This window comes from Leptonychotes weddellii, chromosome 5, assembly GCF_054177405.1.
Source record: "Leptonychotes weddellii isolate Sample4059 chromosome 5, ASM5417740v2, whole genome shotgun sequence".
Lineage (NCBI taxonomy): Eukaryota > Metazoa > Chordata > Mammalia > Carnivora > Phocidae > Leptonychotes > Leptonychotes weddellii.
The window spans coordinates 32,938,121-32,961,253 of record NC_138373.1 but is presented as its reverse complement, the minus strand read 5'-3'; the positions used below and the strand labels follow the sequence as shown (position 1 = coordinate 32,961,253).

General features: G+C 45.3%; 1 protein-coding gene across 5 annotated transcripts in view; it reads right to left on the bottom strand.

Moving 5' to 3' along the window:
- CREBBP (CREB binding lysine acetyltransferase) overlaps positions 1-23,076 on the bottom strand; it is a 124,411-nt gene extending 101,335 nt beyond the window's left edge. For 2 of the 5 annotated variants that reach the window (XM_081820179.1, XM_081820180.1), the window contains exon 1: positions 22,723-23,076. In XM_081820179.1, the coding sequence (XP_081676305.1) occupies positions 22,723-22,807 (85 nt within the window). In that variant the 5' untranslated portion in view covers positions 22,808-23,076. The remainder of the gene's footprint in view (positions 1-22,722) is intronic. The other 3 variants (XM_081820178.1, XM_081820177.1, XM_081820176.1) reach the window with 2 other exon arrangements.
- Positions 23,077-23,133: the final 57 nt, after the last annotated feature.

Sequence of the window (23,133 nt, the reverse complement as noted above, 5' to 3'; positions counted from 1 at the left end):
TGAGAGAGAGAGAGCACAAGCAGGGGGAGCTACAGGGGGAGAGGGAGAAGTAGGCTCCCCGCTGAACAGGGAGTCCGATGCGGGGCTCGATCCCAGGACCCTGAGATCATGACCTGAGCCGAAGGCAGACGCTTAACCAACTGAGCCACCCAGGACCCCCAGAACGCTAGCACGTCTTAAGAGTAATGTCAAAATGACCTGAAACTTCATTTGGGAAAATAAAACAAGGAAGCATATTTTTCAAATTCTGAAGAAGGAAAAGTTAAACAGAGATGAGAGGAGGGTCAGCCCCACTAGATGTTACCAGATATTCTAAAACAATAATTAAATCGTGTGGCTTGAGGAGAAATGTAGATATATAAACTAAAGGAAATCAACGGGGAATTAAACCTTCACTGAATTTAAGTTAAAATGCTTTTAAGAATACATGTGTGCGAAAAAGTAACTGGGAATCAGGTTAAATGAACAGGAATTTGGGGAAATTAAGTAAAGCCTAACCTTAAGTGATTACATATTTTTTAAAAGGTAAATTATTAAAAAAAAAAAAAAACCCACCCCAGCCTAAACAGAAAATGAGAGTTCTCCAAATGTTGAAGCTGCAGAAAATAAAGATGTATAAAGAAACTAAAAATAGTTAAAAGTAAAAGAAAATAACTTAACAGCTACTTGTCTCACATGAAAGGGGCTAACGTCAGCCCTGCAGAAGGACAGGCAGCACACTGACTCCCGAGTATAAACACAAAGGAGGCCAGCAGGTAAGTATCAAAAAGGAAGATAAAAGTCAAGGGAAGAGATCATCCTTCCCAGTAATCAGTGACAAGTAAAGCAACTTCTTCCTCCTGGTCCCTCTCAAAGTACCATTTCTCTAACATGTGGCCTAAGTGTCATCTCTAGTCCCTCACCGACCGCATTTTCTTCAACCCACAACCACCTGGCCACACGTGCATGCACAAAGGACAAGATCACAAAACTACGACAAGAGTGGCATCATGTGTGATATCGAAACAGGGGCAAACAATACACGGAGGCAGGTCAGCCTAGTGGTTAGTCTCTAGACCCAGACTGCCTGCAACTGAACCCAGCTCTGCCTCCAGCTCCCTACTTCTTAGCTCTAAGTTACCTAGACCTTCTGTGCCTCGGGGTCCTCCATCTGGCCACCACACCTCATAGGGTTTCGTGGGGACTGAATGAATTAATAAATATAAAGCACTTCAACAGTGCATGTGGGTAGTTAAATGCACCGTCATTATCAGCTGTTATTATTACTGTTATCCAGTAACAGAAGGTTTGATAAATTACTATATAATATTAGAAAACATTACACATCTTTGGCACCTGGGTGGCTCAGTTAGTTGAGCGTCCAACTCTTGATTTTGGCTCAGGTCATGATCTCAGGGTTGCGAGATCAAGCCCCATGTCAGGCTCCGTGCTCAGCATGGAGTCTGCTTAAGACTCTTTATCCCTCTCCCTCTGCCCCTCCCCCCATTCACTATCTAAAATAAATAAAATCTTTTAAAAATTACACCTCTACTAAAATAATTATGAAGACTGAAAAATGTAGGAAAATGTGTTCGTGATGTAAAAACATGCAAATGGCATTGCATGCAAAACAGCACATCAAATAAGATTAGAACTAAAGTGTGTCCATGTGCGCAGTGGCTGGTAAGTAACACACCAAAAATAAAGAGTCGTACTGGTAGAAGTGGTGGGGTGATGAGTGCATGTGGCTTTTTGTTGTTGTTTCAAACAGAGCCACCGGCCCCCCACCACCCACTTTGAGAAAACTGAACTGTCTTCTCCACGGTGTCAGATCCTAAGACTGCCTGCCCCCCAAACCCCTCAGGTGGCTGCTCTGGGGTTCCTCTAAGAAACAGCAACACCTTCCCAGCCGCAGAAGCAGGACTGATTGGAGAAGCCACCCCCCCCATAAGCACCTTCTCCTTGCAGGTGACACAATCCCAGCTAAGGGAGTTGAAGGCAAGTTGGCCACGACAGTGTGGAAAAGGTTTTCCTTCCTACTGGGAAGGAATGCTCAGGAAGAAATCTCCCTTTCCTTCACCACATTTCATTGTGGAGCTACGGCAGCCATCCTCAGACAGGAGAGGAGGCACCTCGCACACACCAAGGATGACTGCAGCAAAAGCTAACGCTGGGGTCGTGAAGCCATCTCTGAGCTCAGTTATCCAACCCTGGAGCCTCCCTATCTTCAGATTTCTCATTATGGGAGAAAATGCATTTCCTGTCATTTAAGCCATTCTAGCCAAAGTTTAATGTCACCCGATGAAGTTCAAACTTCCTTTGTAAGGCATACAAGGCCATCAGAATGTGGCCCCTGACCACTTCTCAGCCCTTCTTTCCCCTGGCACCTTTTTTTTTTTTTTTTAAAGATTTTATTTATTTGACAGAGAGAGAGCAAGAGCAGGAACACAAGCAAGGGGAGTGGGAGAGGGAGAAGCAGGCTTCCCGCGGAGCAGGGAGCCTGATGTGGGGCTCAATCCCAGGACCCTGGGATCATGACCTGGGCCGAAGGCAGACGCTTAACGACTGAGCCACCCAGGCACCCCTCCCCTGGCACCTTCTGATGCACCCTACCTTCCAGCCACAAGAGTGAGCTGTCACGTGCAACAGAAATCCTTCTTCTGGATATTCTGTCTAGAAAACCATGCCCCTACCTCTCACTCAGATTAAACGCAGTGACTACGAAGACTGTCTTCGGGCTACCCCAGAACAGACCAGTCCCTCTTTTCAGCCTCCAAAGTTCTCTGTACATACATGCCTAGTAAACCACCTCTAACTAACATATACCTATTTCATCCTACTCAACTATAAGGAATTAGGGATTACTTGCAACTGTACACACACACACACACATACACACACACACAGAGATTTTTATAGAACCTGTGAGAGTAAGTTGCAGACAGCATGAGTCTTTCCTCCCGAGTACTTGACCATGCATCTCCTAAGAACACCCTTGTACAAAATCACAGCACATTTATCAAATTAGGTAAATTTAACACTGATACAATACTCAAATTTAGCCAGTTGTCTCAATATTGCCCTTTATTACATTTATTTTCCTGGTCTAAAATCCAGTTCAGGACCCCAGTGCACCTAGCTGTCATGTCTCGGTCTTTTCCTTTTGTCTAGAAAGGTTCCTCAGACTTGGTCTTTCCTAACTGTGACATTTTTGAAGAGGACAGGCCAGTTGTTTTGTAGAATATCCCTCAATTTGGGGTTGCTTCCTCCTGATTACAGGACACGTAATTATGAAGAGACACACAACTCCTGGATACGGCAGACAGCTGAGACACAGCCACGGATCAGGGTTTTTGCTGCCAACTACCCAGCTTCTGCATCTCAACGTGGTTTTGTGGGGTCCATTCCATAGCTTCTATGGCACTGTGCTGTCCTGAATGTCGAGATCCACTAAGGTCTCCAGATAAAAAGAACACATTGCGGGCGGGGGCGGGAAGAACACACGAAATAAAGTAAAAAAACCAACTCTCCAACATAACTGATGTTTCTGTTGCCTTCCAGACTCTGTCCACACACACGCACATTTTTACTCAGTATCCTTTCTTTCTTTTTAAAAAGGTTTTAAGTCATCTCTACAACCAACATGGGGCTCGAACTCACGACCCCAAGATCAAGAGTCGCACGCTCTACCAGCTGAGCCAGCCAGGCGCCCCTACTCAGTATTCTTATAACAAAACAAAACCCCGGTGTGTGCATTTAATTAATGCAATGCTCCTTAATCTATGAACATGAAAATGAAACTTCATCTAAACCAGCAACAAGAGCCATTAAGACAGAGACCGAGTTTCCTTTCTATTTGCCCGGGAGAGGATGAAGAGTCGGTGTCAAGCACTGTAAATCGTTAGAAGGAAATGAACTCCAAATACTTAAAGTTTGGAACAACCTGCCGAAGCCCTGATTGGCTCTTCCCAGTGTCTCGAAGCACTCTCCCGAAGAGAGGGCGACTGGGCCAGGACAAGAGCAGGTAAACCCAAATGAACAGTTACACAGTGTCAGAGACCAGGTCCCCGACTCCAGTGTGGGAACTGGAACTGAGGAAGGAAAAGGCACACCTGCAAGTGGAACACAGGCACTCAAATCCTGGCTCAATCAGCCAGCCCCACGTCCCTGAACAAACTGTTCAACCTCTGGATCATACTTCCCCCAACCGCGAAACAGGGACAAGAGCCCAGCTACACGATGAAAGCTGGAACAGGCTATCGTACTCTAGCACACAAACTATAAAATTTCTTACCTTTAAAAATCCACCCACCATTCCACCACTCTCAAATTTACCCGTGTGGTTTTTCTTAGTGGTTTACTGGAGCTCCACTCCACACGCACATGCGACTCTGACAGCTGTCATGGGCAGTATGTCTTGGGCTCAGTTTGGTTTGTGCTGCTCCACCACACTTTGGCCACCTCGATCACTTTTCTCACCCTGTTTCAGTCCAAACACATCTCACAGCTGTTTGGTTGTGGAAAGAAGGGACTAAGTCTGCTTACGTCCTTACCTATCAGTCCAACCACATGTGCACGCGTCCACAAGCAAATCCACAGGGAGCGTCTTTGTAAGACAAGGTGGGCTGGGCAGGGTGTGCGGAGGGCCATCCCTGCTCACAGTGCCGCCCCTCTTCTCCCTGTGACTGTCTCCACACACATATTCTCTGGCTCACAAAACGGACAAAGGAGAATGAAGAAGGAAAGCCAGGATATTGCAACATACAGAGTGATGCTTTCTACACACCAAAGTGTCCCAACACACAGGTTAGGCAATACCCATCTGAATCACCGCAAGTTCTGAAGATTCAAGATTGAGCATCACCACTTCCAATCCCAGGTAGTTTCCCTTTCCTCCACCAAGTCACCAGCGGCCCCAGGAGGGAGCAGAGCTGAGGCTGAACAAGATTCGTGGGACCCGGCTTTCTAAGGGCTCAGCCTTGGCAGGAGACATCCCAATCACACAGCACACAGCCTGTCATGCTTCCGCAGCCACCAGGAATTTTCTCTCTTTTGGGGCTCTTTGGCCGCCAACCCAGAGTTGGTCCCTTTCATTAAGCGGAGGTGGAAAAAAAGTAGCTACCGGTTTCCCAGTCTCTGTCACACTCCTACAAGGCTGGGGCACCCACGGCACAGAAGGTCTTCATCAAGCGGGATCACTTCTGGACTGCTTAGAGAAACCTCGCTCCAGGAAACAATCCCCTCTCAACACCGAAAGACAAGGCATCCTACACATGTTCTAAGATCCATTCTTAGCCATCGTTATCAGAAGTCCGTATTTCACCTTAAACAAGGGATGAACTGGGCGCCTGGGTGGCTCAGTCGTTAAGCGTCTGCCTTCGGCTCAGGTCATGATCCTGGAGTCCCGGGATCGAGTCCCACATCGGGCTCCCTGCTCTGCGGGGAGCCTGCTTCTCCCTCTCCCCCTCCCCCTGCTTGTGTTCCCTCTCTCGCTGTGTCTCTGTCAAATAAATAAATAAATCTTTAAAAAAAAACAAAAAAAACAAGGGATGAACTACTATCAGGTACTCTGAAAAAAGCTCTCCATTTTACAAATCGAATAGCAGGTAAGTGGCTGAGTCCATCTGCCCAGCCTGTAACATATGAAAGAGTCTGTTCAAATGCAGCTAAGCAAGTCATCCCTAAAACACATCTTTCCTTAGGTTTTCTAACATCTCCTCTTTCTCTCATATTACTTTACTTTTTTTCTTTGAATGACAACTGAGGCCCTAAATTCTCTGACTGGCACAGAACTGATTTTTCTGTCCCAATGTGTACAAACTAGTTTATCAAATCTTGTATTGGCCAGAAGTAGGAACTCTTCTACACTTTGCAGACATAATGAGTGAGTCTTAAAATCATATATCAACTCTCAGTTATAACTCACAAGGCTGTAAGGACCATGAAAGAGGGATTGGGCTCTCCACGAATATCTCCACCCTGAAGAGGTGAATGAATTCTGGAGAAGAGTGCCAAAGTTATAGGATACAAAATAACAATTTTAACACTTTACTTGTTTAGCTGAAGATATAAACGCTTTATTAAACATTTTAAGATACATTTATCTTAACATTTATTACTACTATCGTAAAACAGAAACAAAGAGAACAAAGTTCAATAATGAATTCTCTTAAAATGCTTCCCTGTTCTACTCATCCTTCTCTTTCCCCACCCACCCCTTTCCTGCAGCCTCTTCATCCTGCAGGGGACCAGTCAGGCTACTTCTCTCTCTGGATACACCTCGGCATCCAGGCCCCTCCATCCTGTGGCTGGTGTGAAGATTAAATGGCCTAACACAGAATAAAAGATATCAGCCTGAGAAACAAACCTGAGAGTAAGAGTTCAGGTGCTAGGTCCTGTTCACGTTTCTCTACTCCTGAGCATGAAACCCCCCTCCCACAGATGCCTCCTCTCCCCCATCCACGCCCGTTTCTCACGGCAGCCCTCATTCTCTGTGTAAAAGTTGTTGTTTTTCCTTCCCTATTTTTTTTACATGACCTTTGGCATTACTCGTACTATAACTCTGACTATTCAAATGCTTCTCTTAAATCTTAGAAAAGCTAAGCACTTTTATTCATTAACCCTGGAAATTTTTACAAAAAGAATTTTTTTTTTTTAAAGATTTTATTTATTTATTTGAGAGAGCGAGCACATGAGAAGGGGGAGGGTCAGAGGGAGAAGCAGACTCCCTACTGGGCAGGGAGTCCAATGCGGGACTCGATCCTGGGACTCCAGGATCATGACCTGAGCCGAAGGCAGTCGCTTAACCAACTGAGCCAACCAGGCGCCCTACAAAAAGAATTTTTAATTCCTAAGTAAAAACTGGATACAAAAATTAATCCAAAAAGGGCAATGCATTCTGAAAAAGCTCATATCTGAAGAAGAGGAATCCACAGAATGGTAAACACTTTCATAGGGTTCTAATTCTTAGATGATCTGGAGACCATGTGAGACCTCCATGGTACATTTATCAATACATTACCAATGAGACACTCACAACACAGGAACCACAGCCTGGTCTTGATTCAAGCCCCTCTCTGTCACTCCGACTACACCTCCTGACGTGTTTGCTCAGCTCTAAAACGGAAATGAAAATAGTAGCTGCCTCTAGGCTCACTGAGGAAAGAATGAAATCATACCGTGTGTACATAGTACTTAGCCTGGCATGCAGTAAGGACTCAATACATATCAGTCACTATCTGTCACAGCATCATCTTCCAAGGTTGCTATGAGGGCTGACCGATACATGCCCATCAAGGACCAGGCACCCCTGGTACAGGGTTCATGCCCAGTGACTGTCACTTCTCTAAGGTAAAGTCCTAATAATTTGTGACAATGCTAGTAGAAGTAAAGCTTACTCTGCTTTGAAAATTCGTGGGGATTGTGCAAATAAATAACGGGACAACTCTCCAGCAATGCAGAATTAAAACATTTTTAAAAGGAAAAGCGAGGCGCCTGCCTTTGGCTCAGGTCATGACCCCGGGGTTCTGGGATCAAGGCCCACATCCGGCTCCCTGCTCAGTGAGGAGTCTGCTTGTCCCTCTCTCTCTCTGCCGCTCCCCCTGCTTGTGCTCTCTTGCTTGCTGTCTCACTCTGTCTCAAATAAATAAAAATCTTAAAAAAAAAAAAAAAAAAGAAAAAGAACAGAACACTGTTTTCTTAGCATTTAGGCCATTACAAATAATTCTGGAGGGGGAAAGGGACAGAGGGAGAGGGAGAGACAGAACCCCAAGCAGGCTTCCTGCCCAGGGCAGAGCCCAATGTGGGGCTTGATCTCACGACCCTGAGGACATGACCTGAGCCAAAATCAAGAGTCAAACTCTCAACAGATTGAGCCACCCGGCACACCACAAATAATTTTTATCTAGGCATTTAAACAAGTTCCCAAAAGACACCTAACTTTTTTTTTTTTACAATGACTATTAGGAAATAATTAAAATAAATTCCTTCTTAAATCTTCTGTAATTCAAGCTTTTTATGCAGACACACTACCCCCTAATTACTACAGAATAATGTTTTACTTCATTCTGAACAGTGATCTTATACTGAACAAAAAGTCCTGCCTCTCCTCAGAATCACTATCCGCTCAAGAGCCAGAGCAGACGTGGCTGAGCGATCTGCCTCCTCTGGGGCCTTCCTAGAGTGGGCACATGTCCTCGCTCTCGGGACTTCACTCCCTGCAGGGACAACTGGGCTTATCTGAGACTCGAATAAAAGTCTGCCCCCCAGAGGATTCTAATCTAATTGAGGAAGACAGGTCATGGACACCAAGTCACAAACTGAAACTGCTAACACACAGATACCGGATTTTACAAGCAAGTGGCAAAGGCTGCTGATGAGAGGCAAACTCTGAGCAGATCTTTAGAAGAAAAAGACGCTGAGAAAGGAACACTGCACATGGACGGTGTGGAAGAAGGGAGCTGAGCAGACAGAACAAGCTGGCCACTTTGCTTGTGGTGGGTTTTAACTCCAACATGGTGGGCTTCCCTCTGCAGGTGTGTGGATGTGATTCAGGAGGGAGGAACCCCACCAGAACACTTTAAATGAAGAAAGGCCTTCTTGGGGAAGATCCATTGTTAATGTCTTTTAAAAAATCACTCATCATGCACAGCATATGACCAAAAAAAAAAAAGAAAAAGCCCCAAACAAAAAAAATAAAAACCTAAATTCTATTCTCTAATATAAGTGTTGTGTTGAGAGTTATAATTTATTAAACCCAAATTTATAGCTAATTTATGGGACAAATATTCCTGTACCAAAGGATCCATCCAGGGGGACTCTTTTAGATGGAAACCTGTCAGTAAGTACCTTTAAATATTTAAACACCAACAACTATATTGTCTGAAGTGAGGGGAAGGACAGCAGGCTACTGCAGGAGATGAAACTAACTGAAATAAAACTACACTACTTTAGAAACTGTGATGTAAGTCAGAAGGGAAAAACCTGGTTTATAAAAATGCCCTCTATACAATAAGTCTACCCAAGAAGGCTAAAGTCTACTTTGGATCATCATTTACTATTAAAATTCGAGCATTTTTTTTCTCATTCACAAAGGCATTTCATGGTTACTGTGCTTCAGAGATGGAGAAATCTTGCTTCCCTGAATGTTTGCTATTTACCTTTCACTTAAGGAACCCAAGACAGTCCTGACCGCAAGTCCTATCACCCTGGGCCTGAATCACCAGAGTCCTGGAATCACAGCCAGCCTCCTACCCTCACTCCACACACTTACAAGTTCCAGGGAAGTGCCATTCCCAGAGAGCTAGGACAATTTTAAGTTTCTTAAATGTGGTTTGTGTGCTGTCTCCCTCAGCCGTGAAGGGTGGAGATTTTGAAGGCTTTGTAAGACAAAGGTGGGACAGAAGATGTGGTCACAGCAGCAAGCCACCACCAGACCAACCGTAATTCACTCAGTGGCCCCCAAACGGTAACCAGATGGTCTGGAGCCGAGGGAGCAGAAAGGGTTTCACTGTTCTCCACCACCATGGCCAAGGGGTCACGGAGACCCAGGTGAGGGGCTGGAATCAGCTACCCATCCACTGTGCAACTCCGAAGTCCTAGAGGAGGAGGAATGTTGGCAGCTGGGCTAGGATCTAACCTCTGCAGAAACTACCCCAGGCCCCAGGTGCCAGGCCACCTCAGACTACTTGGGTACCGCGTGAGAACAAGCAAAGGATGCCCAGAGACCAGGTCCTTTGGCCCAAATGTTGGCAGCTGTGGCCGGCAGGCAGCAACACCGAGTCAGGAGGAAGGGGGAAATACTGCTGTCTGAACTTGCGGAGTCACTGTACAGCAAATAAAAGTGGGCTTATATGTGGACTATAGGAACACCCATAACAGGAAGTAAATGCATTAAGTCCAAAAAGTACACCAACATCCAGACAATGGAGTATTATTCAGCACTAGAAAGAAATGAGCTATCAGGCCACAAAAAGACATGGAGGAACCTTATGTGTATAATACTAAGTGGAAGAAGCCAATCTGAAAAGGCTACAGACTGCGTGGTCCCAACTATTGGACATTCTGGAAAAGGCAAAACTACGGAGACAGTAAAAAGGTCAGCAGCTGCGGGGGGGCGGGGGGGGTTTGGACAGGTGGAGTCCAGGGGGTTTTTAGCACAGGGAACATATTCGGTATAATATAATGATGGATACATATCATGATACATTTGTCCAAACACAGAACTGTACAACACCAAGAGTGAACCCTAAGGTAAACTGATGATGATGTGTCCATGTAGGTTTATCAAGTATAACACACTCTAGTGGGAGTGCCCATAATGGGGAAGGCTGTGCATGTGGGGGCAGGGTGTGTGTGGAAAATCTCTGCACCCTCCCCTCAATTTTACCATGAAATCTGAAACTGCTCTAAAAAAAGTCTTAACGGGGAAAAAACACCATAGAATTATAGATAAATCGCAAGCGACTAAGAGGTACAAAATGATGGAGAACCACAAGCTGAAGAATAACTTGAGTATCCGTCAACTAGACTATATTTAATAAATAATATACCCAAAATACCCAGTGAGGTCTATGCTGGATATAAGTGTGCTGCTTTTCAAGCTTTAAGAATCCACCAACATACAAGCACTGGGGAGGACAATTTGATGATATGATCAAAATTACAAATGCATATTCCTTTTAACCTTTTATTCCCTTTTTAGGGATCTGTTCTATAGATATACACGTAATTGTGCATGGCTATTCATTAAAGCACTGTTTGTGCGAGAACAGGATTGGAAATAACCTAAATGTCCATCCGTGGGGAGCAGATTAAACCAATTATGGCACATCTCATATAATGGATACCAGCAACTATGGAAAGAGATAATGAAGCGCTCCACATGCTGCTATGTACAGGTGTGCAACAGTGTGTACAGTATGCTACCTCCAGGAACAAGAAAAAGCAGGAAGGGGGCAAGGGAGTCAAGAATAGACAGCGTCTGCTTGAAGAGAGGAACGCTGGAGGGGCGCACAATCTACTCACAGTGGTTACCTGGGGGCACTACGTGGAGGGAGGGAGGGAAGTTTCACTCTACAGCTTTGTGTCCTCCTCTGATTTTTGAACCCTGTGAATGAACGATTCATTTAAGTAATTAAGGAAATTGATTTTTTTTAAAGGCAGCCCCTGGGGTGTCCAGGCCCAGGTGATGAGCTTCATTCAGCCCAGATGATAACACCTGGAACACTTCCAGTTGGGAGTGTTTGCAGTTTGAAGATGAAATCTGAAACGCACTCAGTATTAGTTTAAAATAGTTTTAGTGTTCACATGAGCTTAAAGGGCAGGAAAAGAGAAAGTACGTTAAAGAAGGACTTTTCAAAAACTACTGTTTTTTTCCTAAAGGAATGTGACAATCTACATACAGCATTGTGCACCCAATGTAATAGCTAAATGTTGCCCACATTGCGGAAGCCGACAGTAGTTCGAAATATTCAAACATTAGGTGGTGTCAGGTCCTGCGGCTTCCAGCAACATCAATGGAGAAACCTCTAATTGAAAGGATTCTGTTAGAATCGGAGCTTGTAACAAAGGAAGTGGTAACGGGACATGCCACTAAAACACAATCACATTTTCCTATCTTTGGATGGCACCTCTAAGTTAATTTACACTTGTTCAAATCATTCTTCCTAGAGGTCTAAAGGTTTTGCAACAGAACTAAACAAAACTCCACTTGTCACCATTTAACAGATTCTTCTAACCACAAAAACGAAGATTTTTGCTTTGGATCTGATTTACTCTTTCACTAGTTTTGTGATGAAAGTATGTTGTTTATGGATTTTTTTAAAGCATTCAGAAGAATATAGAGTGCAAAGCAGAGAGCCCCCCAAAACATCTTCAGTTCCCCACTGCCAAGAAAAACAATTTCTATAGATTTTCTTCTGGAAATCTATGTACACACACTTTTTACTACTGAGAAGGACCTAATTATCATGTATGTTTTCCATCCTTTTTAAAGTTAATAACCCTCAGACTTCTCTTCCTTTTGAAGGGAAGATCGCTTCCCTTCCCCAAACCGCCATGGCAGGGGACTCAGCCACTCCTCTTCTGAAGGACCTTTTGGTCACCTTAATTTTTGCAATCTCTAGGTCAATTAACTAAATTAAAGGTCTGGAGTTAATGTGAACATTCTTAGAAGTCCTACCAAACAAGAGACTGATTTTTACTTTATCTGCTTGGTGTACAAGTAGGTTATTAAGCTAGAGATATGTGTATATCATTAATTAATAAGATGAATAATAAAAACCTCTGGTTTTAGGAATCTCTTCCAGAAACTGGGAAACTAGGAACAGAGCATGGTGTGAACTGGTTGCATGACATGTAACATGATGACAGCAGCAAAATCTCCGACAGTCTTCGATTAATTTTTTTGAAACTTCAATTCTTCCTATTTATAGTACAGTGAAAACATTGAAATCATTTTGTGTTAAGTACAGCACCAAAATATTTTACCATAAAAAAAAGGATTTTTAGAATGAAGCCTGCTCTTCAAATATTAGTATCTGCAACAGCTCTGAGGTATTTCTCAGTCAGGAGCACACTTCGAGTGGGAGCAACATGCATGCTGTGCCACTCTGGCAGGAAAGAGCAAGGGAGGGCATGCGCTTCCACCCGCACAAAGTGCTCTAGAAAGGCGCACAAGCAGCAGCTAGCGCGGGCTGCCTCCAGGGAGGAGGCCTGAGGGCTCCAGGGGCAGGAGAAGGAGGCCCTCTCCTAAACCATCTTTCATGCTGGTTGCAAGTGTGAGCCATATGAATACGTTACCCATACTCTCAAAACAATTTTTTAAAAAGTTTTTGAAAGAAAATTATGTTTGTACAAAAAATTCCTAACATCTTAAATAAGTATACAAATTCTGATTCATGGGGCTTTTCCTCTCACAAACAGGGCTTGCGGGGAAGAGAAGGCAGTTGTCAACTCTCCCAGCAGATAGGAACATGGATGGAAAAATACACCCTTGGAAAAGCTGATCTAGATTTCTGGAGAACAAATCACAGTTGCTTCCTCCAATTACCCTGGACGCAATGGGCTTCTAAAATTTTGTATTGTTTTTCAAGCCCTAAAAGGATGATCTGGACTCCCTGGTCTGACACTGGAGGCTCTCCACAACCTTACCTTGCCTTCAGGTGCCCAGACTGAGTCCCCCAATAGTCCTTCTTCTACGAAGTTTTCCTGAACGCGGCCCTGAAGCCTCCATTGCAGCGCTGATCTCAGTATGAGATCAGACAGGCATTGGTGGGCCTGCTGGACTGCCTGGCCACACCACCACAGCTCCATCCAAGAGGAAGGAACCAGCACTGGGGTCATCACAGCCTAGCAGTATCCCACACATAGTAAGAACATATCGCCGGTTTGAGTGACATAAGCATTTAAATCTTTGTTGATTAAAAGAATGAAGCGGTACAGCTGAGGCTGTATCCAGAGCGGGACCACCCTGGCAGCCTCTGCCTCTCAGAAGCAAGACCACGTGGCCTCTAAATGGTAGCCCAGTGAGTGTAAACCAAAAATAAAACTGGCTTCTGCAAAAGCTGTTACACACTCAGGACTCTCAACTTCCAGACCTTCACGATGGCTATTTACGCCATTCCCTACACCTGCAACAGTACTCTCCACCCCCATCTCCTGTCCATCCACAGGTCTCCATGCAAATGTCACCTCTCCCAGAAGACCTTCCAAGACCTTTGGAACAGACTCTGTTCTGTGCCCCCACCATGCATGGGACCATCATGCCTGGGGACCTCCCCTCCGAGGTGCACACCAAACTACAGCTGCCTCCCATGGAGGCAGACATTGGACTCATCGCAACATACTAAATGTCCAGGGAGACCCCACAGCGTAAAATATTGTCTAAATGGGTAAAAAAAATCCTACATCTAAAGCAACAAATACTTTTGAAAGTGTCTTTAGAAGATGGTCCCTTGGAAGGAACTTTTGTCCTCTAGGTCATAAATACCTTAAAACTATGAACAAATGACGTAAGTAAATGCACTCAGGGCTGTGCTGTACCACACAGCAGTTACTAGCCAGAGGCCGCTGTTGACATGTACATTAATTAAAATTAAATAAATTCTGAAATTTAGTTCCTGAATTACATTAGCAACAATTTGCTGGTGATTCCAGTACTGGGCGTGCAGATACAGAACCTGGCACCATCACATAAAGTTCTACTGGACTGTGCTCACTCAAATTACCATGAGAACACGGGCATTTCAAACAAAGGAAACGTCCCAATCTACTCTCTTACTGTGGAGAAGAAATCAATTTTTCCTTACCCTTTCAAAGACTGAGAAAGTCACCAGTGCAAGCTAAAATAGCCAATTATCTCCCAGTTATTCAAATGATTCTCTTACAGATTTTTAAAGAGAAGTTCAACCCTGGGCAGACTGTGCTCTTCTTCAAACAGAACCCAACCCCATTATTAGTAGAGGCACAACAAAAACAGGATAGAAAATCTATCAGTACTTCATGCCTTTTAGTCATTTTCAGTGAAAGTTGTTTACTAAATAAAATGTAAATAAGATTTAATGTAAATACACACACAAATTAGGAGGAAAAGCTCTTTGTCCACCATGGGACAGTTTTACCAGCAAAAACCACAAATCACCACACCCAAAATATCTAGAATGGAAAGCCGTAAACTCCATTGAAACCGCTTCCAGGACAGAATCTGTAGGAGAGAAAACCCCCCACAATACAGCAGAAAGCTCACTCTGCCCCTTTCCAGAGCAGTGGCAGCTGAACCAAGGGAGAAAGTGAACTTCACTGACACTTCTTTCGTCTAATCAACCTGACTAAACTGGACAGTGATCCCAAGGCCATTTCTCCTGTTTTAGAAAAAGCCTGTTTTTATGATTTCTCCATACTTGCTTTTCTTTTTTCACTAAGTCCTAACCTAAATCAACTTCTTGTTGAAAAACAATTTCATTTAGACTTCCATTTTCCAATAAAGAATAGTTTTTAACTTCAAACACAGACTGAGTAAAGTGTGTCAAACTATCACCTGGTTTGTAGGATTCCTGAATCTCGGCTTCTAATTCATTCTTTTGCAAGTTGATAGAGCCAACACTCAACACCAGCCCTGGTGCAGGAAGAGAACTAGGCAGGGGCGGCATCATTCCATTTATTCAGCGAGAAACTCCCATGGACCCGGTTCTGGGTCAGACTCTTCACCTACATCATCCCAATCCCCACCAGCCCACAAGGAAGCGCACGACTAATGTTTTCCCAAACAATTAAAGACCAGTAATAGCTGCTGCAACCTGCTACATACCAGTAACCGCAGTAGCCCAATATACAAAGTGAGTCAAAGTGATAACGGAAAAAGGGATTTTTTTCCCCTGGAGAAAAAGATCGTCACCCTCACCTACCCAAGCTCAAATGTAAAGTCACTGGCCCAAGTCACAGAACTGACAAGCTGAGAGCCGAGATTCAGCGTCCACTCCGAGCGGAGGCCAGGGCTCCTTCCTTACTATCGCACTGCCCGCCTCTCAGTATAAAAAGCTCTGACATTTCCTTCAACTCTGAGTCATGGGTAGAAGGTTCTACTTTTAATCAGGTGACAAATACTCAAAATATTTTAATCCAAAGGAACTGGGTCAAGCTTTTATAGCCCGTAATTGTCAAAGCAAACCCTAATTATTTGATAGATTTCTATAGTTCTGAGTGTCATCATTTGGTTTGTAATCAAATACTGAAATGTCCTTTATTTAAATATTGTACTAGCCTCTCATAACAAGAGTTTTTTTTGGGGGGGGAGGTTTTGTTTGTTTTTGTTTTTTGCTATTTCATTGGTTATTCTAACTACAAAGTTAAAACATGTATAAATGGTACAGTTTTGGTTAAAAAAATCCAAAATATTTGGGTGGTAGTGCAAAGGGAAGCTTTTGAAATAATAAACAGAATCTGCTTCACAGCGGAACTGTACAACCCCATTAAACAGCTTACCACTGTTAAGAACCACCTACTGTCTACGCTGTGGCACAGGTGCATTAGAAAGATGGGCAAATTAAGAGATTTTTAAACAGTAGCAGATGGGACACCTAGAAACAGGAAAGTCAGATATAATCAGGTGAAATTTTTTCACCATTAGATTTTACTATTCTTAGTGATGGTTCCAGTAAACATTCTTTTGATTAATGGAAATGAAACACGGGGAGAAATGTCACATGGGATGATGTCTTTCTAAGGGGAAGGTTTAAAAAGAAAGGAATTCAACTTTTAGACATATAGCTCAGAGATAGCCTTGCTTCCCAAATTTAGAACCAGAAACACCCTGAAGGCAGTTTTTCAACGTCAGCAACAGTCATTCCCTATATTGTCTAAAATCCTGGGGGGAAAAGGAGTTACTTCTGCTTACTTGCGTGCCTTTCCTGCACCCGTTCCCTGCATCTAAAGAGCTCTCCTGCAAATCAGAGTGATTCACGGCTCACCAAGTCCAGGCTGGAGCTGGGCAACCTCTGCCATACCCCCACAGGACCCTGCATGTGGCTCCATCTCAGCACTCCCGACAACAGAGCACAGCCCCCACAGAAAGCCGAATGTGCAAAAGCCCCCCAAAAGGCATTGCCACAAGGGATTACATTTCTCCATCAGTGATGTGCTGCAATGTGAGAATTTCCCTGAAAGCAAAGTTTAAGACTGAGCTGGACAAGTGTGGCACCCCTCCCCCAGTTAATGCAGGAGCCGTGGACAACCACGCCAGCCCCGAGGAGCCCATCAAGCGTAGGATAGCATTTCTAAGGAGGGATGCACCACTAGGCAAAGGCCTAAGAGTGGGCCAGGGAACAGCAGGCACGTGTGCTGAAAACCAGAGGGGATGGCTGGGAGTTTGAGAGCTTAGGAGACACAGTCTGGGGAAACTAGAAGACTTCAATGCGAGCCAGGGGCCACAGATCATACCCACAGGCCATACACGATGACACTCACGGAGACGAAACTGCTGTGAGTGGCCAGAGTGCCTTTCTTTTCTTTTTCTTTTTTTTTTTAAAGATTTTATTTATTTATTTGACATAGAGAGACACAGTGAGAGAGGGAACACAAGCAGGGGGAGCAGGAGAGGGAGAAATAGGCTTCCTGCTGAGCAGGGAGCCAGATGCGGGGCTCGATCCCAGCACCCCGGGATCACGACCTGAGCCGAAGGCAGACGCCCAACGACGGAGCCACCCAGGTGCCCCGGCCAGAGTGCTTTTCTTAACACTACAGAAGGCACAGACCCCAGCAGACTTCCCCAGCTGCCGGATGCCTCGTTCTGGCTCAGCAGGGGAGGCACCGGAGTACAGGAGTGCAGAGGGCCCACCGGGCTTGTGGCTGCTCTGTATACTGCTACTGCCTAGGTACCTCAGACTAAATTGTTATACATGTGGTAAAGAACCAGAATCACCTATTCATTTGCTGCAGGAACAGTCCATGAAATACGCTTCAAGTTAGTTAATAATCTTCAGAATACACCGCACCACCTAAGTTTTTGCAATTTTAAAATTTCATGGTCCTGTTCCTATTACAAAGACATATAATTGAACATGGAGACAAAAATCAATAGTCTTGACTACAGAATTCTTGGCTACATCCCCACTGAGTGTGTTACACCGCAACCGATCTGCCTGCTTGTGGACCTACGTGGACGCATGCGCATGGTGACTGTCTCTGACAGATCCATCAACAAACAGGTCTCTGGTCCAAGGAGCCGGGACTATGGGGCACATACACTTTTCAGAAGAGAAAACCGAGGATTCTCAGATCACGAATCCCACATTATATCAGGGTCCCACACTGTGGCCCAAGAGCCAACTCCTGGCTCTGACAAAGTTACTAGTTTACTGGCACATAGCCGCGCCCATTTGTGTACTTACGTCCAGGGCTGTTTCCCTGCTGAAATGGCAGTGTTCAGTATGACAGAGACCATACGGCCTGGAAAGCCAAAAATATGATCTTGGGCCCTTTACAGAAAGTCTGTCAACCCTTGTATTACATAAAAAAGGTTTGGGAATGGTGCAAACTACAGCCCGGCGCCCTGAGGCTCAGAGCCCGGCAGCATGCTAGGGCTCTGGAAAGGCCTTGCAGTAAAGCTCCTCAGCTATTCCCAGCCTCGTGTGAGCACAAAACCTCTTCTAAGAAATGCTTCTTTGCATGTCTTCTAGTTTTCTTGGAACATACTCGGAATGCTGGCTTGAATTAAGATGGAAGAGGTGGTGTCCTGACTAATGGCACCCAAGAACTCAACTGGCTTAACACAAGCTTTGCTCATCTTGAGCAGCTCACAGTAAGATACATTTCATCCTAACCAGGGAAGGCATACTTTGGCAAAATCATTTTTAACTCTTGTTTTCAAATACATTAAGTAAAAACACAAGGTCAGCACTTACATGGCCCCAAGTAATCACATACTTTGTCTCAGAGCCACAGTGGTACTAGTTACAAGTTGTAAAGACACCGCTACTGGTGTAAGCACAAGCTCCTCCGTCCCTTTACAGGTTGTCTCCGTAAGGTTTAAGAGTTACGGGATCGGGGCGCCTGGGTGGCTCAGTCGCTTAAGCAACTGCCTTCCGCTCGGGTCGTGATCTCAGGGTCCTGGGATCAAGCCCCGCATCGGGCTCCCTGCTCCGCGGGAAGCCCGCTTCTCACTCTCCCACTGCCCCCTGCTTGTGTTCTCTGTCAAATAAATAAATAAAAGCTTTAAAAAAAAAAAAAAAAAGAGTTACGGGATCACACTCGAATGTCCCACAGGAGTGATTCCCGGTGGTCTGCTGCACCGAGAGGCACCCCTGGTGGGGCTTGTACTTACCCATCATCATCCCTGAGCAACTTCAACGGAGCCCTAGGTTATCCAAAAGTCCCTACTTTTCCAACACGTGTAAAAGTCAAGTCAAGTCATGAAAAGCCCTGGCCCTAGAAGTCTCTACAAAAGTTTGTTTCCTATTTAGCCAGAACTCAATGAAGAGATGAAAAAACTTGACTGGTCCTCAATTTTCCACTGTCATCCGCAGGAAGGTGAGACCAAACTGCTGCACCAGAACCAGAAGGAAGAGGGAGCCAGTGCCCTGCACCCCCAGTAGGAAGAACACATTCTGCTTCCCCCCAGAGCTGGTAGCAGACTCCGCCCCCCCCCCCCAATTTACTTCACCTGCTGGAGTTACGCTATTGAAACTTGCCAAGTACTGCAAGCTCCTAAATCCATGATTCAAGCAAATTTCCGGTTTATGGACATAGATTTGTAAAACGAATATACACAAATTATTTACTTTAACCACCTAGGTTTGGTTCTGGTTTTGGGCGGATCAGCTCTCTCATCTGGTTCCTTACCTAGAGTGGGCAGTTAAGAGTATTTTCCCACCCTACCTCACAGGATGCTGTGAGGACCAAGCTGAGGGGATGGGGAGAAAAGCACTCTGATAAGTAAAACACGACACATGCATAACAGATCGTCATTTTGTTGTGAAAGGTATTTTGGTTGGTAACCATATTTACCCCAAACTTTCTTTAAATATGGTTTCCTATGGCATTTGAAGGGATTCACTTTATAAAGTATATCACAACTGCTTAGAGACACTTAAACAGGATCGGATGAAATAGATCTGTGTTCAATTTTCAGAAGACAGTCTTTAAAAACTTTAACTAGTCTATTTGTTGTATGTAAATGTGGCTTCAATAAAGCTGACCAAAAAAAAAAAAAAGTCCACTGCTTGCCCGGATATTTACTTCTCCTTCAATGTTAAATCACGAATCGCTGCTGTTGAAAAACACTAATATGCTGTTTTAATCTGAACATATTAAATAAAGAAGTTTCCAAAACACACAATTAACTATATACTGGAAACACACAGTCCTACCTCTTATAATGGATGCCAAGTGAAGGAAGACTGCACTTGTGAGAAAGCCTTCGATGTAAAACAAGAAAATGCTACTTCAACAACAATCTCCTGATGTTAAATCCAGAGCCACTCCAGAGCTGAGGTTTGGGTGAGGTCAGAAGTCCTATTTTTCCTTTTTCCTCTTGCTACCTTCCTTTGGGGCACATTCTCTAGTACCGCATCCCCTCTCCAAACTCTCCTCAGAAGCCTTCCCAGCCTCTCCTGTCTGTCATCAGTGGTAATGACATTTATCACTCAGAGATGCCACCTTACCTCACTGGCATGCTTTATCCACATCCACACTCCCCGTGCTAGACTGCAAGTGCCCTGTAGGGAGTACCCTGGCCTGTAAGCTCACCAATGGCAGGAGTACTGTTCTCTCCACCCAATGTCAGCCCCCCCAGACTCACGCAATGGACACCAATGGCTCCCCAGGCCAGTCCCCACAGACACGTACTGCGTGGTGGCAGTCCAAATCATTCTGGTTTCTTAGGCCATCCGGCCTCCTCCTGCTCCTCCTTACATGCACAGAGTTCCCGTCACTCAAAGTTTATCATAGAAACAGAAAACACACCTTGCTCCACCTGGTCCAATTTTCTCCTGGGAGCCTCAAAAACACATCCCCTCACTACAGTGAGGTTGAGTCTCCCTACTTTCCCATCTAACCCAATGCCCTCACTCCTTTGATTGCACGTAATGTGATTCCTTTAATCCTTTATTTGCTTAATATATATCCTTAAGATCTCTGTCTCAGACTAGTAGTTATGGGAGACAAGGTTGTACCTCGTTTAATGTGCTGCATGATGATCCCTTCCTTGGCCCCCACGCTAATAGACTCTTGCCCGATAACGTGACGTGATGAACATGGAACCAAGGGAACTCGACATAAGTATGATCATGAATTTTACTCTTTAAATGATTTAGATTGGAGCTATTAAAAACTTTTTTTGTTCCACATTTGGAAAAGAGCGAGCCCTCGTGCCTTGGGAGGATCAATGTTGGAAAGGAAGGGGAAAATAAGTGGCCAAGAGGGAAAAATCCTCTCAGATAAACTTTGTTGTGATTTAGCAGTGCATCAAGTAAATATGTGACCATCCAATAACAGAATTACCCAAAAAGGCCATTCTCTGGGCTCCATCTTGGAAAGAGCTGAATGTATATAGTTGGACAACCCTTTCTGTTAAGTCTTGTGTTAGTAATTTATCCCTCTATAGAAAACACAATCTGAAATACACTCCTTCAACAACAGCAAAGCTGCAAGGCCATTCAAAAAGTTACCAGTTTCAGAAGACAAGCCTCAAAGCTGAACTTGCCTGGTATGATCTATGTTTCACATGATTAAAGACTTTTCACTCAAACACAGCAAGATTAATGAAGCAAAGGAGATCTGTTCTGCAGTAAAAGGGCATTTAGATCATGGTTGTTTCCACATTTCTTACTTCAGACAAGGTGATTTGACAAAATAAACATCACACTCAATTCTTTACCAATTAAAAAAAAAGCATTAGTGACTTTTATGTCTCATGAGACTTATTTACTACCCCCCCCAACCATTTAACAAATTTTATTTAAACTAGACAAGAATCTCCTTATGGCGGATTTTTTAAAAGTCGTTTCTCTCACACCTACATTAATATTCTAGGAATTGTGTTAAAACTGAAGCCACAAAATTCAAGTAGTTTTGTTTCAACAGGAGAAAATTTTTAGACCATTAGTAGAAACATGCCAGTGGCCACAGAAATATTTGCACAAGCTGAACAGCTGTGTCTTCTGCAAATCTGAAGGCATTGCTGCGGCAATATAACTCAATTTGGACCCATTCATTATAAACTGATTTTCAGATGCTGCTACTCTAAGACTGTACTGGAAAAATGCAAGCAGCGCACAAGTTTTTTACTGCAAAGGAGAGCTCTGAAAGAGGAAATACAACTCGATCATAATGCTACCGTGAACCAGCCCAGAAGAGCCCAGAGTTATTAAATGAATAGAAACTAAAATACTTAAGCAACTGATGGGATTACCTCAGGAAATTTTCAGGGATGCTGTTTCAAAGAATGTTTTATTTAATACCGTGCTAAAAAAAAATTTGGGGGGGGGGCAAAAATTGCAATTCCTACATTCCTTAACATAATTTTTTAAAATACATCTACACTGTAAAAGCCACACGAGCTCAAGTGGAGACTGTAGCCCGAAAGGATTGCTATCTAACTTTCTTTTAAGGTTGTGCCTCTGAAATTAAACACACCACAGCAACTTTGATGACATCTTGCTAACGAAGTTTGGGCTGGTGAAAATGGAACGACTTAAGTGACCAAACAACGAGAGTTTTCAAGATAACTGCTAAGCATTTTCCCAAGGAGCACATTCCAAAGAAACTTCCAACTCGTAACTCCCAGGCTGTATGCTGCTACGAGTGTCTTCTGGTCGCAGCGCTGCGAATTGTGCTACTAGTTCAGAAAACACTTTGGGTCCCCCCGTTCGCCGCACTTTTTCCTTCCCGAACCATGAAACCTACCCTCTGCTGTCATCCCTCCAGGCAGCCCCGCGTGTGCCGACGCACGGCGGCACAGGGAGGCGCGTGGAATCCCCACGAAGACGAGCTCGCTCCACTTTACTTTTCCTCCCCGCAAGTACCGCTCGCTTTCGGCGCGCGGAGGACTCCCCAACTCCGGGGCCGGCCGCGAGCGCCCGGGAAGGGCCGGCCCCCACTCGGGGCCCCGGCGCAGTCTGGCCACAAACTTCCCCTCGGCCGGCCCGGCGGGGTCCCGGGAAGTGGCTGCACGGGCCTGCGCCTCGGGGAGGGTCTCTCCGGCGCTCACCTGGGGGTGGGCCCCCGCCCCCCGCTTGGCCCCCCCCTCACCTGTGCTGTCATTCGCCGAGAAGCCGGGCGAGCTGAGTTTGGCTCGTTTGGGGTTGGGCGGTCCGTCCAGCAAGTTCTCGGCCATTTTCACCTGCTCGCGGAAACAGCTCCGAGCGCGGGCGGCCGGGCCGGCAAGGGCTCTCGGGCGGGGGTCGGCGCCGGCCCCGGCCGGCTGCGAGGGGAGAGGAGCGAGCGCGAGCCGCGAGCCGCGAGCGAGCGCCGAGGGAGAGGGAGGGCGCAGGCCGGGTGGGGGAGGCGGCGGCCAAATCTCAGCCACAGCAACAGCGCCCCGCAGCGCTCACCGCCCGCCCCCGGCCGCCGCCGCCGCCGCCGCCGCCGCCGCCGCCGGCCGCGGCCCCCTCATCCCCTGCCCGCCTCCTGAGCGCGACACTCCGCGGCGGGGGCGCCCCG